Below are 18289 nucleotides of genomic sequence, written 5' to 3' on the forward strand. Positions count from 1 at the left end.
ACACAAATTTCAGATTCAGATTCGGGCTCAAATAGCAACCCGCCAACTCACGAAGCAAAAACGCAACCACAAATGAAACGATAATAAACCAAAATGAAACAAAACCATTCTGGAAGCATAATTCTTGCAAGCTCAATAGAGATTACAAACACCTCAAAACATCTAAAAAGGTTCAAAACTATTAAAATTCTTATAACATTCTCATTGAAATACTAACGATAATATTCAAGAACTCGCAACTCTCACTTTCTCTGCAACCAACTTTATAGCTTCAATCCTTTCATCAACCAGTTTCTGCAACTGCTCCTCTTGTTTCACCTTATCACTTTCTTCAATCTCGACTTCGTTAACCTCCTCACCATCGCCACTCGTCTTAAACATCACAAACGACACCTCAGAGTCAAACTCAGTCGGGACCTCGACAACCCGCTCCCCACTCGCACCAGTATCTTTACCGATAACATCAGCCTTAATTCAGTCATAAACAACAGTCCTAAAATTCTCAGCATACTTCTCAATGGGATCGAGAGTTAAGTACATTAAAATCTCCCACAGCTGCAGAAACTGTTTCTTGTTGATTTTAAGGGTTTTTCTGACTTCTTCAATGGTTTCGGGTGGAGGGGTGAAACGGGTGATTTGGGTTCGTTTGGCTAGGTTTTCTTCTTTTAGACGGTCTAAGGTTGAGGTTAATGCAGGTTGGATTGCTGGTGGAGCTAGTAAACGAGGTATGTCGATGCAAGCCCTAACGTGCTGTAATGAGTCTAGTGGCTCCTCGATTGAGAAGTCGTGGACGTTGTCTGCAACTGCCTTGTTGGTGATTGCTTGAAGAAGATAACCTCTATGGGATTGCTACCTGATGCATAAATGTAACGAATTTAAATTAAATAAATAAGAATTAAATTGATAAAAAAGAATGCAAAACCTTAAGAAGTAAGAACAGCTGGAAATTACCATCAACAAGTAGAAGAACAAGTGGTACCAATCTGCAGTAAAGAAGACCCATTGATGGGCCCTCAACTTGAACAACCTAATAAATATGTAGAATAATTAGCCCCTGCACTTAAAACATATATATAATACAACCTCCAAAATGTTTCATAATTTATATTATTATTGTATTAGAAATAACAAATTACACATAAAATAAATACAGTTAACCCATCTTGCCCCATTGCATAAACATACTTCAAATAGAGTCAATTTAGTAGTCAAAAGCTATGGTAAATATGACAGTTTGAAAACACTAAAACACACCTCCAGCTCAGAAGAATCAGCACTCAACTCATTGCTAATTACTTTTCCATCTGAGATCATAGACCTATAAAATGGCAAACATCAGGATACAACCGACTGACAAAGAAATACAGATGACAATAATCTAAAACTAAATTTCAATTGAGGCTTCATGAATGTGTACATACTTAACAAAATTAGTCTCTGTAGAGAATGTTTTGAGGAAGTCATCTTTTGTCTCAACAAGATTATCTGCAAATATATTCTGCAATGAAAAAAAAACCAGCAGTCAATATATAAACGTTGCGGAAAAATGAACTACATAGAATAAGTACAGTATTTGATGATAACCTGTAGAGAAGATTTAAGATCTGTTATTCCTTTCCCAGCCTTCAACAATGACATAAAACATCAATCATTGACAAAAAACAAAGTCAGATTTATATGTAAAAAATTGTAGAAAATACTAAACATGCTTACTTATGATTCTGGAAAGCATATCATAAACACATGTACTTACATCAGATGTGCTCACGAAAGAAATATCAGCATATGCTTGAAATGAAATACTGCTGATCCAAACAGTGATCTGCATTATTTTATTTCAAATATTAATTACTGATCCAGACAGTGATCTACAGGATATACAAAGGGTTCAAAAGAGAGTAAACCTTTAACCCTTGGTAGCCATATATTTTTCCATCCTCTTCAAAAAAGCTACCCAGGTCAACAGGTTCAATTGCAAAGCATTCTTCAGAGCCCATTTCATCTTCTTTAGAAACTGCAAATTAAATATTTAATCAACATAACAACATTTCATCAGGGGTAAAGAAGATCGTACAAAGTTGAAGAAAACCTAAGAATAAGGAAGATAATAAATAAGTATGATAATCACTAAACCAACAAATTTAGAAAGTTTAAGTTTAAGAAGGTGTTTGGATGTGAAATAGTTAAATTAGAACAGATAAGTGAGAAATTTTACATTTACCAGAAACTATCAATTTTCTTGCCACTAACTTGTTTTCCTCAATCTAATTTAGCCTTTAAACATCACAAACTCAGATCAGTAAACTTTTGCCAGAAACTACAAACTATGATTACTACAACTTCAAGAATAACCACTTTTACAGTCCACATCCAAACACCCCCAAATCAATATTACTAATAACTTTCACCAAGCAGTAAATTACTTAACCAAAACTAAGACACAAACAAGCCTATCTGATCGGCTAGTGAAAAAGCTCAATCAAGCAGAGCATAAACTCGATTCCAACTCAAGCATAAATATAAGCTTGTTTAAATAACGAGCCCGGCCCCTAGCTTCAATTTTCCTAAGGCCATCACTTTTTTTGCACCTAAGACCCAGGCGAAGGCTATGCGCCTTGAGTATGCCTAACGCATTTGATAACTATGTTATTTATATACTTTTTATTAACATATATTTGTTTAATAAATATTATTATTATAAAGTTATCAGAAAAATAACTAAACAATACATACTATGTTGTTCTATATAAAACTATCATTCAAAAACATATATACACATAACAAAAATTATAAATATATTAATATTAATTAATATGCAAAAATAAAACACACTGAGCACGAGCTCGAGCTGAGCTTTAGAAAAAGAGCTTGAAACGAGCCGAGCTCGGATGTTTTACATCGAGAACATGAATTCCAAACAATAAACACAATTAAGCCGTGGTAGATACTTTTGAGCACATATTAAGAAACAAAACCCTAAAAACACAAAAACGCCTAAATAAATGCTCAACGGAATTAAGTGATTAAAACATTAGCAATAATTTATAGAGAATGATACATACCGAAGTAGATTTTGATGCAGTCGTTAGGTTGAACGCTTTCATCTACGTAAATAATAATAATAAGTGAGATTATAATAATAATTGAAGCAATTAAGTGTTGATTAAACTTACCGGATTTGGCGAATCCGACTTTCCGGCGTTTTTTGGCGTCGGTGACGGTGTCGGAAGATGCCTGGTGCTTCGTTCCCATTAGGGTTTTGACGACCAGACGCGGGAAATGGAAAGTGAGAGTGAGTGGTGAGTGATAGCGTGTGAGGCAGCGAGGGTTTATATATACAGGTGTGGAAACTAACCGGGCGTTAATGAACTGGTCGGTGGAAGGTTCGTTTATTTAGTAAAGGGATAAACATAATTGTTATATTATGTTTGTTTGATTAAACGAATGAATATGAACACAGGTTTTGTTCGTTCATTTATGTTCATGAATATTCGTTGATTTATTTTTATTTATGTTTGTTTATTTACGTTTTGTTTGTGTTAGTGAAGGCTAACTTGTATTAGTTTATGTTTAATCAGTTATGTTAATTTGTGTTTGTTCAACTATGTTCGTTTAAGTTTGTTCGCTTTTGTGCGTTTAGGTTTTAAACGAACGAATATGGATATGTGCATTTTCTTAATGAACAAATATGAAGAAAAGAATGTGTTTGATTATATGTTTGTGTTTAGTTAAAGTTAAAAGAATGAGCACGAACATCCCACCGTGCGTGTTTGTTTTGTTCATTTATAGAATGAAGCTGCTATAGATGTATGATGGTATAGAATTATTACATAATTGGGCGTTTGGTCTAGTGGTATGATTCTCGCTTTGGGTGCGAGAGGTCCTGAGTTCGATTCTCGGAACGCCCCCTTTTTGAAAGAATAAAGTTTTGAATTAACGATCGTCATGCAGACATACTTTATTTACCACATTGACTACATTTTTATATAAGTTTATCAGAACTCCAACATTGTATCGAGTTAGGTAAGTAGATCAAAACACGACTTGTTCATTAAACATGTTGAACAAATAGATTAAAACATGTTTATCAGTTCAGCACCAGGTTTTTATAGAGGGTCTCAGGGTCACATGAACCGTGCATAGAATGAACTTATTGTGAGGACGTTTTGAGCTCGACACTTAAAATTTGCTACTTAGAAAGAGTGACTATTAACCGGAGTCTGATTAATAAACACCATCAAGTTAACCGTGCATTACAGAAGAAAACATTAAAGAAGTTTTGTGCCATATTTCATAGCCTTGACACGGACTAGTTAAAAGTTTTGAGCTCATTTTTATGTACTCGCGTGTGAGTTTAAGCATAAGAAAAGACCCTAAATTTGTAAATATAACCCGGATCAACTGATAGAATGCCAGCACTTTTGATCAAACTACCAAAGTCAATACCCTAAACTTGCAGAGATTATTAATGCAACCAGATTACAACTGATTTTCTCAGCATCAAAATTTCCAAGAAAGAATGAAGAAGTAAAACATTACACGAGTTCCATGATGAGATCATGTTCGGTCATGACGTAAAAACATGTTTTCTTTTATGTGAGTTTCTTTTCCTTGTTGAAAATTCAAACATGGTAACCAGTGATTGTGAAACCCCTTCCAACAATCTCGCCTGCACAAAACCATGCAAAGCATTCCAGCCCAAACAAAGCCGCAATCCCAGCCTGTTCAACATGCAAATCTTTTCTGTTTTTCCACAAATTCTTCACGTAATCGAGTTCTTTCCAGAATGATTCATTACGGCCAGGCAGGCTGCAGAATATGCATAGAAGAAATTAGAAAACTTATGGTTTCATAACAAAATTAAATCACATTATTTATTATAATATCATTTTGGAAACCAAATTTAATAAACTATATCTTTTTAGAAATTCAAAACGAATAAAATGATACAGGTTCTAGTCATTTACTAGGCCCAGTTTACCCTTGCGGGGTCCATTACTGATATCACATATAAAGCTTAACTTCAAAATGTTGGCATTTAAGCATTGAACTCAAGTTTAGTTCTTGCTAATAACAAATGAAATATAAACTTAAACATGCTTAGTGAAATCATATATATGATAAACATATGAGAGAAGCATAAACACAACTGGTTTAAGTGTTTAACCATCTGCAGCACCGTCTGTTATTAGCGATGACACATTTTTGAAGCCGAGTGTAAAATCATGTATATTAAGTTGTAATGTATGATTCACACTAAGCATGCTTAAATGCATATTAAGTTGGCATGTATGACTTTATACTAAGCATGCTTAAACCAATATGTACATGTATTAAGTTCAAACATAAGCATTATCTACCACGTCCAAATTCTTGAAATATTCTCTTGCAAATTTTAAATAAAAGTGAAACAAACCATTTATAAAAGTGAACTGAAAACTTGCAGCCTAAAAGTTTTCAATGGGCTTAGCCTGTTTTATCCTCGCTCAAAAATGCAACTTCATTTACATTATTATCTTATACGAACGTAAAAAATTGTTTTCCTGAAAGTAAATAAAATAGCAACTTTAATAAAATATATTAACCTGGCGAGACGAGTGTAGAACAACTGTTTGGACAGCTCATTGCATTTCTCAACAGTTGCCGGCTCTTGAACATACTGCTTGTTCTGCTCCAATAGCTGCTTGTAGTAAGCACTTCCATGTTTTGACAAGAATTGGGATGCCTGAGATGCCTTTGACTGCAATTGCGTCAACTTTGATGCCATCCTATCTGCAACGAACACTACTTGTAATGATTCCAGATAAAGTATTGAAATGAGCTCGGCTCGTTTTGACTTACGAGAGCTCAAACTCCAGCTCGGCTCGTTTTGAGCTCTTATTCTAAACTCGAGCTCGGCTCGTAAGTCGTTTATTTAAGCTCGGACTCAACTCATATATTATATTATCATTACTTAATTAATTAATTAATTAATTTATATTCGTTGTTAATTGTTTTGAAAAACCTTAAACGAGCCTAAGCTTGATTTGAGCTCGTGTACTACCTCAAACGAGCCAAAGCTCGGCTGTGCAGTGTGAAATTAATACATAGAAGTCGAAAAGAGGTAAAACTTAAGAATACACAAACAGGGCTCAATAAGCTTCCCATACAATGGTCGAGCTCGATAACTAAACGAGCTTTATTCGAGGCTCGGGATTGGGCTCAAAAAAGCTCGGCTCGTTTTGAGCTTTTTATCTATCCGATCACAAGTAGCTCGCGAGCTTCTCAGCTCGTTTCCACCCCTATGTGTGTAATCTATCAATTGAACTAGGGCTATTCAAAAAGCTCACGGCTCGTAGTTCACTCGAATATAACTTGATTTAAAACGACCTGATCCGAGCTGGCTCATTGGCTCGCTCGTAGGCTCATTTAACTTTGAGCTCATGCTGAGCCGAGCTGCCGAGCTTAATTTCAAGCACGAGCTCGAACCGACACCGGCTCGATTCGTTTACAACCCTAAATCAAACCTCAAACACGAATCTAGTTCAAATCTCGCAGTTCAATTCGGCTATTATAACTAAAGTCCTAACAAATCACAGATTCACAGACGGACAAAGTTCATACAATTAACAGAAGCAAATAATAATAATAATAACAATAATGAACATACGAAGTATTGACCTAACAGAACTAATCAAATCGTATAGAGATATACTGAACAAAAGCATAAAACGCGAAATCTGAAGTGAATAATAATAATAATAACAATAATAATAATAATAATAATAATAAGTGAAGATTGAATGAAAGAGTGTATACCGGTGAGAGAGAGCAAAGGCGATTTGGTTCTGTGGCCGATTAACCTGTAAACGGCTCCGATAGAGAAGGTGTGGACTTGTGCGAGAAGATAGCTAGCGAATTGTTTATTGTGACACCTAGCCCTGATGTTCGGGATTGGTGTTTCCCAATGGGCTAAAACCGAGAAAACTGAACCGAAATTAAAAACACCAAAGTTTTGGTTTTATATTTTTAAAACTGATGTTATGATTCGGTTTCGGTTTTGATTTTGGTTTTCGTATTTTTTATTTTAACTAATTTATAAGGAATTTAATGGATATGTTTTTTTAGAGCTGCGTCCTTCGTTTTGTTTTTAGGCCATTGTACTTCTCAATTTGGAGAGCATCATTGTATTACTCTCACCAAACTATGTTGTTTTAACAGGTGTCACGTTACTTTGGGCTAGAGGCGGGCAAATAATCTGGTTAACCGAACCAATCCGAAAAGCGAACCGGGTTGAAACCGGTTATGTAGAAACCGGTTTGGAACCGATTGAAACCGTCGGTTTGGAACCAGTTTGTAATTTTCTTCATCAAAACCGGTTAACCGAACCGAAACAGGCCAAAACCGGTTAAAACCATAACCGAAACCGATCAAAACCCGAACCGAAACCGATCGTAACATGGTAAGAAACCGGTTTCAACCCGAACAAAAACCGATCATAAACCAGTTTTGACCGGTTTAGCGTAATGCATGACAAGAAACCATGCTGTCGGCTGCCAATTGACAGTCGTTGTGCGCCACAGGAGCATAGTTGTTTATCGTAATACATGATGGGACGAAAACCTGGGTGTGATCAAGATTCGAATTGACAACCTCACAAAGTCTAGCTCAAATCTTTCATTGTCATAATCCATCAAAAGTGATACAAACGGGGATCGAACTTGCGTTTCCACTGAAACCCAAGTCTTCCTACCACTGAGCCACAAGTAGATATTACAATTGAATAGATATGTAACTCAAGACATGTAACTTAATTATTTTAGCTCATTGTATAATAATAAATTTAGTTATTAATTATCAAAATGATTTAGGGCTCAAATTCATTTCTTTTAGCAAATTCATTTTTCGCCTCGAAATATTTTTGGTTATATTTGTGTCACCCAAAGATATCATACGGGCCTTTTGGCTTCGCCCTTACAGAACTCATAAGACAATTTTTCGTGGGTCATACGAATCATATGTATCTCATATAATCCATGTGATCATGCGAAGTCTACTTGACACGTCAATAGTACTCGTTTAAAATGACATTCTTTTACCCATAAATAGTATCTTCAAAATACATATAATAAAGAAATAAAACCACTAGAATAAAACATTATTAGACAATGATTAAAGAAAATGCCATTTTCTTTTTATTTCAAACAAGCAATCATTCAAACAAACAAACAAACCAGAACGATTAATGATTAATATTTTGCAACCTACGACAACGGTACCACATAATCAACGAAAACCTCGCTCTCTACAAAATCATTTCCTATCGATTCATACAAGTTTGCCAGCTCCGCATCTGAATCAACCGCCCCCACATCATCAAAAACCGCGATCATAGCTATTGAATACCCCTTGGTCATTTCATGAGAGAAAGCCTCACCAACAGCTATATATGTTCAGTCGTCTTAAATTTACATCCACTAACTTGTTTTTCTCATTTTCAACCAAACCCTCCTTTAACTTCAATAACGCAACTCTCATCACTGATCCTCGCATGATCGAGCCACTACCACCATCAGATATCCAATCAACAACATCAATTACCGGTTTTGTACTCTCAAGGCTGGTTATACGCCTGCAAAGATTCTGTTGAACTGAAACGACAGTGGATGATGTGACTGAAGTTGAGTGAAGCAGATGAACACCTAAGGAGCACTAAGATGGAGTGTGAGGCCAAACCGTTGATTTCGTTTATCATGTTTGCGACTTTGGTAGAGTCAACATCGGGTTTGATGTTGAAGAGGACGACGGTTTGGTGGTGTGTAGACATTCTGGTAGGTGGCTCCAGTGGCAGAGAAATATAGAGAGTAATAATATGAATGGTACCCTGAAATCTGAATATTGATTATGAGATGAAATGTTCACTATTTATTTAATCAACAATCACAAAGTCATCAAATAGCGGTATTACACTCCCAGCGAGACGCAAGTGCTCTGGATGTTGGTCGTACTCCTGCAGAGATTCGGTTGAACTAAAACGACAATGGACAATGTGACTGAAGCTAAATGAACTAGAAGAATATCGAAGGATTTTTCCAACACTAAGATAAAGTGTGATGTCGAGTGAAGCCAAACCTTTCATTTCGTCTATCATGGTTGCGACTCTGGTAGAGTCAACGTCGGGTTTGAAGTTGAACAGAACGATGTGTTCGACGGTTTGGTGGTGTTCAGACATTTTGGTAGGTGGCTACAATGGCAGAGGAATATAGAGAGTAATAATCTAGATGGTGGTCTGAATATTGATCATGAGATGCTCACTATCTTTATATATCCATGTAAAATGGTCGTGTTAAATTGGTTAACAATAAGCATATGACTTCTGTAGCGTTATGTCTTGTTTTTTTCTGTTAGCGTGATCATTTATAACTCGTTAAGAGTAAATATGCTTCCAAAAACATCACACTTATTTTAGTGGTTGTAAAATCTTTGTCATTATCGTAACAAATGGATTAGACTAAAATAAGTGTACAAATAGTCAAATACATGTCATGATTTGTAACTACTAAGAATTATGAGAGAGATTGCTATTATGGTTAGAAGATGCAATAAAACTACTATGATAATCATTCAATAAAACAATTAAACTGAGTGTTGTTTTATTTATATAAATGTAAAAAAATATTATTTAATTAACCTTTTGTGATAATTTTATAATTCTCTTATATGCAAATGAAGGGTATAGACGCTATGATGTCACGGTAACCTCTTCTGAATCGGTAAGAGTAGAGTGTGTTTGGTTTATTGACACCTAGTAATGTTTCATGAAGCCTCTTAATGAGGTAAGTTTTAGAAACAAGCTGACCGATTCAGAGGCTACCTCTTAATCGGTCAGTCCTCTTAATGGCTCAATACAAAGTTGCTAAGCAATCCCCCCCCCCCTCTCTCTCCAAACTCAGAACACATGGGACGAGTATTGCAAATCCAATCTCATACCCGAGCCAGTGGGTATTTGTTGAATAATTACCCATCGGTATCATGCATGCCACATTTTTCAGGTACACTCACTAGATCGTGTAGAATGTAGCATTACTACACAGAGTTGAAGGAAAAGGTCCTTTTTCTTTTATTGCAAACAAGTGAACAAGCAAATTATTCAAACAAACGAGAACAATTATCAATCAATATTTTGCAACCTACAACAACGGAACCACATAATCAACGACAACCTCACTCTCTACAAAATCCTTTCCTATCGATTCATGCAAGTTTGCCAGCTCTGCATCTGAATCAATCGCCTCCACATCATCAAAAACCGCAATCATAGCGATCGAGTACCCCTTGGCCATTTCATGAGACAAAGCCTCACCAACACTTATATGTTCACTCGTCTTAAATTTACTTTTAAGTCCTTCCACTAACTTATTTTTCTCATTTTCAACCAAACCCTCCTTTGACTTCAATAACGTAACTCTCATCACCGATGACGGCCTGATCGAGCCACTACCACCGTCAGATATCCAATCAACAACCATGAACTCACCAATTACCGGTTGTGTACTCTCAAGGACCCGCAGGTGCTCCGGATGCTGGTTATACGCCTGCAGAGATTATGTTGAACTGAAACGACAGTGGACGATGTGACTGAAGTTGAGTGAAGTAGATGAGCATCTAAGGAGTTTTCCAACACTAAGATGAAGTGTGAGGCCAAGTGAAGCCAATCTGTTTATGTCATCTATCAGGGTAACGACTTTGGTAGAGTCAACGTCTGAGGAGGACAATGTGTTCGACGGTTTGGTGGTGTGCAGACATTCTGGTACCGGTCTCCTGTGGAAATAATGATGGTACTCTGAATGTTGATCATGAGATATTCACTACATATATATATATATATATTGCCATGTAAACTTGGACAACTCACCTTGTGCTTAATTACTTAAACAAATACACATACTTGAGTTTGGCCGGTGGTACGTACAACTAATTGGAATCTTTAAAAACATATATGATTATTGTAGTACTCTGTCTTGTTTTTTTCTGTTAGTTATTTGTTCAACATTAGAGGCTAAATAATCACACTTATTTTATTGAAGGATATAAGGTTAGGAATGATTTTTTAGTGGTTAAAAACTTATAATATAATAATTTAAGTAAAGGTAGTTAATGTGTCTTGGGGTGGTTGAAAAATGAAGGTCTTAATATAAAATCTTTTGTCATTACCTATGGATTAGACCAAACAAATTGTACAAATGCATATCATGGTTTTGTAAGACTCGGTGTTGTGGAGGCGGCATGGGGGCGACGTCCTCCACATCGCCCGTTAAACCATAGGCATACCACAACACTTCCAGCGCCATGGCCCCTTCCAAATGGCGCCCAAAGGGCTCAAAAGATGGAAGTCCAACCCCACTAGCAAACAATCACTTTTTTATATTTTGTTTTTTGTAAAATAAATCTAGACAAAAGCTAGTTAGCCCACAACACGTTTGTTAAGGGTTGGGCTAGTTAAAACCCACTGTCTATGTGACAATGACAATAACGTTGATGTGGCGCTTTAGTCTTTGCTAGTTAAACCACAACACACTGGGGTAGATGAACATCTAAGAAGTTTTTTCCAACACTGAGATGGAGTGTGAGGTCGACTGAAGCCAATCCGTTTATTTCGTTTATCATGGTCCTGACCTTGGTAGAGTCAACATCGGGTTTGACGTTGAGGAGGACGATGTGTTTAACAGTTTGGTGGTATGCAGACATTCCGGTACCTAGCTCTGGTGCAGGAATATAGAATAATAATCTGGATGGTGCTTTGAATATTCATCATGAGGTGTTCACTATTTATTTACTTCCATGTAAACTCGGGCCGGTTCCTGGATTCTTTTATTGGGACAACTTCACCTCGTGTTTAATTACTTAACAAACACACACACACACACACACACACAGAGGAAACAAGGTGTTGTGAACTTGAAAGCTGTACTGACTATATGTGGAAACAAAATAAATAGGATGGCCAATTTAGAACTTATATTATGCAAATACATGTAATTAGCCCTTTAGAAAAAAAGATGGTGTGAATTGCTTATGATAAGTTAATTATCCTATCTTTTCTCATAGATAAACAAAGATTATACAATAAATTCTAAAAAGAAAATAAGATTACAAAATTATATTTTAAAAAAGAAGCAAACCTCAAAGTTCAACTTTAGCAGATTTTGACTTGTGCTGTGTAAAGGTAGCCTTCTTTGCATTCCACCATTTCTGCAACTTAAACGCCGTTTTAGTGGCATGTTTCTTTGTTGCTTCACCAGCACTTTTTATTCCTTCTGTAATCTTTTGCTTCCAATCCACTTTCTTGTTATCGCTTTCTTTTTCCCTTAAAATCTTTCCCTTAAAAACCAAAACATTCACTTATCAGCCACTAGTTCTAGAGATCAAGGTTGAGTAATAGGTCAAAGCTGCTAACTTTAAGTTCCTTTTGTCCGTTTTTAATCATTTTATAATTAATGCATGCGTCATAAGCAAATGGGTTGAAATTGCTGTTTCAAGATTCCAAGATTCTTACCAAATTTGAAGGGATTGATTGTTCTTCTTCTTCATCGTCTTCATCGTTGAATCCTTTTCCACTCATTAATTCTTCCCTTGAGTACATTTTCATGCTAGGTGCTCCAGGAATACCCTCCATTGATTTCAACATCTTTTCCATTTCAGCCTCTTTTGCTGACTTTGGGACAAATATTTCCCCAGGCTCTCGATCCTGAAGATTTTACAAGATAAATACTTAAATAAATAAATAAATCCGTTACAACATAGAATATTAAAGTAAGGTTATCTTGGTAATTTACAGAAACTAAAATAACCCAAAGAAACCGAAAACTTTATGTTAATCAGAAGAGTATGGAGCTCACTGAACCAAAGATCAATTTTTTCATCACTAATTTAGGTTTTTTTTGTTTTAATTGTTGGACTAATCATGCTTGTTCACATGTGAAACAGATGGTGCGAAGGAAATTGGCGTGCAAGGGTCTGCAACATCTATTGCTAAGTGTCTCGTGAAAAATTGCAATATTTTTATTTTTTCTCTTTAGAATGTTTTCAGAGCTGCCCAGCTTCCATATTTTATCAGTATTAATAAACATTTAGATTTTAGACATGTGATAAATAGTCAAATCGCTAAATTCTGTTCATACATTGTAATCATCATGGAATGAGGAGCATATTCGCATCATGAAAAGATTTACCTTAGGAACTGGTGGTGGCTTGGTATTGCATGCTTTAGTGAGATCTTTGCATAGGATTTTAACCAAAGAGCTCAAAGTAGGCTTCTTTTGATAAATATACTCTGCAACATCTGTGTCATAGTATCCTATAACCTAAAACAATCACCAAAGTATTATAAATTATACCACTAAAAGGTAACAAAAACATTACAAGGTAAATAACAAATGCTGAAGTAAAAAAATAAACAAATTGTTACCTCTTGGCAAGCTCGTTCGATGGTTTTGCATTCTGAACCACATTGTCCTGCAGAATCTTGTTCAACAAGCTGCAAGTAGACCGAATAAAAAGATAAGATACCAGCCAAAGAATCAAATAATGTTCCATTTGCTTGTACTTTATACCAATTTCCTTTAAACAAATTTCAACGTCTACATTCTCGATTCTACTTTTCTATGCATGTGGAAACAAATGTTTTCAAACATGTAATATTCTCATGTTGCGTTAAGCTACCAATGGGCCAAAAACAAAAGGCATTAAGCTATAAAAATGCTATGCTTTTATACCATTTTATTCCATAGTTTTCGAAACTTTGTAAGCCATATTCATTTCTCCTAGCAATAGGTAAGCAGGATTTGAATCCATATTCGTCTTATCCACATCATATAAGCTGGACCACAGTATCAAATTATGGAATGGCATAAATTACCAAAATCTAGTACTAGACCTACTTGTTTACTTACTGGCTCACTTCTCAGATGCCTATACGCCATCGAATATTATCAAGTAAAACCTAACCATATTCCACTTTTCCACACACTTTGTGACTAACAGAATAGAATAATTGAAATCAAGTGAACAATTACCTCCAATCTATCACTTTGCTCTACAATGCCAATTTTCAGGATCCAGTCAGCTTCTTGCTTCTTCAAATTGCACACGTTCTCTGAAATTTCAATCACATCATACTCTGATATCTGATAGGAAATTGATAAACAACAATTAGGACTGTAAACAAACCAAACAAGACCTTGTTTGTGCTCATCTCATCATCTGATAAGTTTTTATCGGACAAGCAGACGGTTCACGAGCACCTAACCGGAAAAAATTTCTTGCTTGTGTTCATTCATTAAGTAAATGAACTTGTACGTGTAAGGTTCACGAACACAAACAATGTTTTATTTGATTTGTCTAACCAAGAATGGTCAGTGTCAACGATTCGGGCCGGCTACCAAGTTTGTGTTGGTGTTTTTTTTAGCATTCATATTCATATGTTTATTTACATTAATTATATAAAATAATCACATACTACTCATATATATTTTTATAGTTAATATTTTTGCTTAAATATATATAAAAAACCATTAATGAACAAACATAAGCAAACAATAATTAACGAACATTAACGGACGCTAACAAACACATCATCGAACGTTCACGAACACGGCCTCTGTTTGTATTCGTCTATTTAGTTATTCGACCGAAATTCCTTGTTCATGTTCGTTTATCTATTAAACGAACTAATACTAACGAAATCCACTAGATGCTTAATCCCGACTAGGCACCGATTAATCAGTAGTCCCCACTTCACTGATTAATTTTAGGCTAGTCGGCTAATTAATCGGTCAACGGTCACATCCGGCTAATATCAGCGGTTTCCGGCGAGATTCTGACCAAAATCAGCGGTTTTCAGCGAGATTCCGACCAAAATCAACGGTTTCTTGCAAGATTCTAGTGAAAACTAGCGATTTCCAGCGAGATTCCAGCCGATTTCCGGCCAAAATATGTTTGTGTATGTATAAAACTGAACATTATACATATAAAAATGTTTGTGTATACAAAACTGAAAAATATACATTAAAGTCAGATCCAATTAATCCCAGTTAATCTAGACCGACACTGACTACCGACTAACGATTTTTACAACTACATGAATCGTGCAACTACATTCTCAATTGATAACGTAAGTTACGTAACAATTAGGTCACTCATGAATCGTGCAACTACATTCACATTGCACATGAGATCTGATACGAACTCGATAAACAACGATCACACACACAAAACTACAAACACTAACAGAAATAAAATGCTAGATGCTTAATCGGTTAATCCTCTATTACTAGAACAAAATCTGTTCTAATTTAATAACGTAACAATTAGGTCATCATAAATCATCAAACTACAAGCAAGTATACCAAACTATATAACAAAATCATACAGATAAATAGATAATGAGTTAAATGTTTTAATCACCTTCTTCTTCTTCGTCTGTTTGTTTGAACTTGTTTGTGTAACTCCTTCGCGAGGCTCTCGCAGACTTGACATTTAATAAACGGAATATCGTCTTTCCGAGCAACTCCAGCTGGTTTTGCACAATGCGATAATTGAATCAATGATAATAAGCTGACGAGTAATGAATGAAACATCACTGTTTGATTGAGTTTCACCGTTAGACAGTTGCAGTAGCTTCAAGATACTGCCGTTGGGCGTGATGGTGTATTGAGTTTGGTGTTTGTAATTGGACGAAATTGCCCTTGGGTACAAGTACACGTGGTTACTTGGTTTTGATTGGCAGGTTTGGTGCCATGGTGGACAGTCCTGTGTCCCCACATTTGGTTAACTTAAAACGGAATAATCGAATCCAACGTATTAGAACCGACATTCGACAAGTCTATTTGACACTATTCCGTTTTTGAACCAACAACTTCTAGACACGTATACACTTAAACGGTTGGCCATAAATCTATTCCATCGGGCTTCATACCTATTATGTCGGGCCTTCGAATCTATTTTAACGGACCTCCATATGTATTCCATCGGGCCCCGATGGAATAGATATGACGTATGAGAATATATATTAGGCCCGACATAATGAATATGAAGCTCCACGAAATAGATTTATGGCGACTGTTTAAGTGTATACGTGTCTAGATGTGGTTGGTTCAAAAATGAAAGGGTGTCAAATAGATTTGTCGGATGTTAGTTCTAATATGTTGGATCCAACATTTTAAAAAGTGATTATTTTGGGTATTTTTTGTTTGAATGGGTTAGTCAAGAAACCTTGGTGGTAAAAAAAAAAGTCATTTCGGTCATTATCTCTAACTTAAATATGTGTTTGACAAAAAATAATGAATTAATTTAATTGCTTGGTTGTTCCTATAATCATATATAGATATTGTATCGTTGGTCCTCAATATTTATTTTATTTTAACAGTTGAATTTTATTACATTGATGGTCCTTACTAGTTGACTTCGTTAAAATTTTCAGTTAAGTCATGTAAAATGACTATCTGTATGCTCCCTTCACCTCCGCTAAAGACTAAACCTTAGAAAATCATCCACCTCCATTACAGCCATCCTCCAGCACCAACTTGTAACCACCGCATTCAACAAACCACAACTGCCTCTCGCATCAACAAGCACACCACCGGATAACCAGCAAAGCAAACCCCCTTCTTTTTTTTCAACACCACATGCCACCACATCACCATTACGCATCACCACCACCATTACCATCGCCTCTAATGCCACCATCATTACCCTCAATGCTACATAACAACAAAATATAAATCCTCAAATGTTTTTCAATTTAATCTACTACTCTACTGTTTTAGAACCATGTTTTCATATATGTAATGCATGCCGAAAAAAAAGTTCAAATATAAAACACACATTCGACACTGGGGGGGGGGGCATGTTACTATTAACGGGTTTAAAGGGATGTGCCTCATGAACCAAAACAACTAACAAAATCAAATGTTAGGGTTCATTCGTTCAAACTTCTTTTAAGCTGAATGAGTTATATCGTTATATGAGCGTTACCACGTACAATAAAAAAACAATTTACTATAAATAAATGTAACGCTTTATAAACATTTATAACTATATCTGTCATATGAGAGTATATATTTTAATAATAATTAGTTTGAAAAAACAACTTTAAACAATCACCAAGCCAAGTAACCTGTTCTCGGCTAAAAAGGTAATGTGATGAAAAATAATCAATTAATTAATTTGATTAAAATATTGCAATGATAATCACATGGTCATTTTTAATTAAGAATGAATTATAATTCGATTCTCTATTTTCTTTTATCAATAATAGCAACTCAAAAGTTTAACAAAACAACTTCAAGTTATTCTTATGTAACATATTTACTTTACTTATTTTAGAATAAAGCATTATTCTGTTTAGGAAAAAAAGTTGTAGTAGGTTAGGAGTTACATTATATAGTTTGTTTTAAGGTAATAGTTGCCCAAGGACACAACTTTACAACTACAAAATATGTTTATTATTCGAATCTACTCAAAAAGAAATTCAAGTTAAAGACCCCACATCTTGCGGCAGCTCAAACTTGATTCACATATAACCCTAATGTCTATGCCCATTACCTCGCTGGAAAACTCGATAGAATCAAGCCCACTATGTATAGATGTTTTAAACTGGGGCGTCACGGTGGGGACACACCGGTAACTCGGTTGGTATCGGGTCGGTTCTTTACAGTACCGTAAAAAAAAGTTTTGTGAACAAAATTGAAATGCTAAGAGTCTTATATCAAAAGTGTAAATGTGCAAAACTTATGTGGGTAAAGTTTAAAGTATATGTAACTTTGGTGGCCAAAGTAGAATGTTTTAAACTTAGTACTCTGTCTTTTAATATATAATAATTCAAATTTTCGAATTACATTGACATCCTAACAAGACGGTGATAAAAGTAAATAAACATGTATATAATTTTACCTAGTTTTTCATAATGATATAACTTAATAAACAAGAACAATCTAAGCTAATTTATTAACAACCTTACACCAATAACATAAAAGTCAAAACTCTTCTTGTTAACTTAATGACAAAAACCTTGAACCTAGCTGTTTATGAATCCAAAATCAGTGTTCAACTGAGTTGTTTCACGTCCAAACACAATGTTTTTGATATATACAAGAGTGATACTATATCTTCATAAGCATTTTAAAAAAAGTTGACTATATTGTCATTCAAATATTTAAAAAAAAACGTGCAATATTGTTTCTTAAACAATAATTCACTAGGAAGCTTTGATTACAATTTCCAACTAACAAATGAAAGTAACCACAAAACA

At 35.3% G+C, this 18289-nt stretch overlaps 3 protein-coding genes, 1 non-coding gene and 2 pseudogenes across 5 annotated transcripts; 1 reads left to right on the forward strand and 5 right to left on the reverse strand.

The window, feature by feature from the left end:
* Positions 1–5: 5 nt before the first annotated feature.
* On the reverse strand, positions 6–3252 carry LOC143569602 (histone acetyltransferase type B catalytic subunit-like; annotated as a pseudogene). The gene is made up of 8 exons (XR_013141763.1): positions 3174–3252; positions 3063–3104; positions 1905–2014; positions 1754–1822; positions 1585–1623; positions 1422–1498; positions 1255–1318; positions 6–1027 (listed from the first exon to the last, which is right to left on the reverse strand). The product of XR_013141763.1 is annotated as a histone acetyltransferase type B catalytic subunit-like (transcript).
* Positions 3253–3836: 584 nt separating this feature from the next.
* On the forward strand, positions 3837–3908 carry TRNAP-UGG (transfer RNA proline (anticodon UGG)). Its single transcript has one exon. It is a non-coding gene; the product is annotated as a tRNA-Pro (tRNA).
* A 511-nt stretch (positions 3909–4419) lies between these two features.
* LOC143569603 (uncharacterized) lies at positions 4420–6938 on the reverse strand. Its single transcript, XM_077055474.1, has 3 exons — positions 6799–6938; positions 5586–5772; positions 4420–4809 (listed from the first exon to the last, which is right to left on the reverse strand). Exons 2-3 carry the CDS (start codon positions 5765–5767, stop codon positions 4623–4625), a joined length of 369 nt encoding a protein of 122 aa, XP_076911589.1. The 5' UTR covers positions 5768–5772; positions 6799–6938; the 3' UTR covers positions 4420–4622.
* A 1305-nt stretch (positions 6939–8243) lies between these two features.
* LOC143569614 (stress-response A/B barrel domain-containing protein UP3-like) lies at positions 8244–8806 on the reverse strand. Its single transcript, XM_077055483.1, has 3 exons — positions 8716–8806; positions 8487–8630; positions 8244–8422 (listed from the first exon to the last, which is right to left on the reverse strand). Exons 1-3 carry the CDS (start codon positions 8804–8806, stop codon positions 8244–8246), a joined length of 414 nt encoding a protein of 137 aa, XP_076911598.1.
* Positions 8807–10169: 1363 nt separating this feature from the next.
* On the reverse strand, positions 10170–11727 carry LOC143569615 (stress-response A/B barrel domain-containing protein UP3 pseudogene; annotated as a pseudogene).
* Positions 11728–12082: 355 nt separating this feature from the next.
* Positions 12083–16725, reverse strand: LOC143569617 (uncharacterized). The gene is made up of 6 exons (XM_077055484.1): positions 16563–16725; positions 14055–14218; positions 13448–13516; positions 13212–13343; positions 12536–12727; positions 12083–12360 (listed from the first exon to the last, which is right to left on the reverse strand). The coding sequence occupies exons 1-6, from the start codon at positions 16723–16725 to the stop codon at positions 12163–12165; spliced, it is 918 nt and encodes a 305-aa protein (XP_076911599.1). The 3' UTR covers positions 12083–12162.
* Positions 16726–18289: the final 1564 nt, after the last annotated feature.

Source organism: Bidens hawaiensis, unplaced genomic scaffold (assembly GCF_021521415.1).
Source record: "Bidens hawaiensis isolate Kalapana, Puna unplaced genomic scaffold, B.hawaiensis_p1.1 tig00024623_1, whole genome shotgun sequence".
NCBI lineage: Eukaryota > Viridiplantae > Streptophyta > Magnoliopsida > Asterales > Asteraceae > Bidens > Bidens hawaiensis.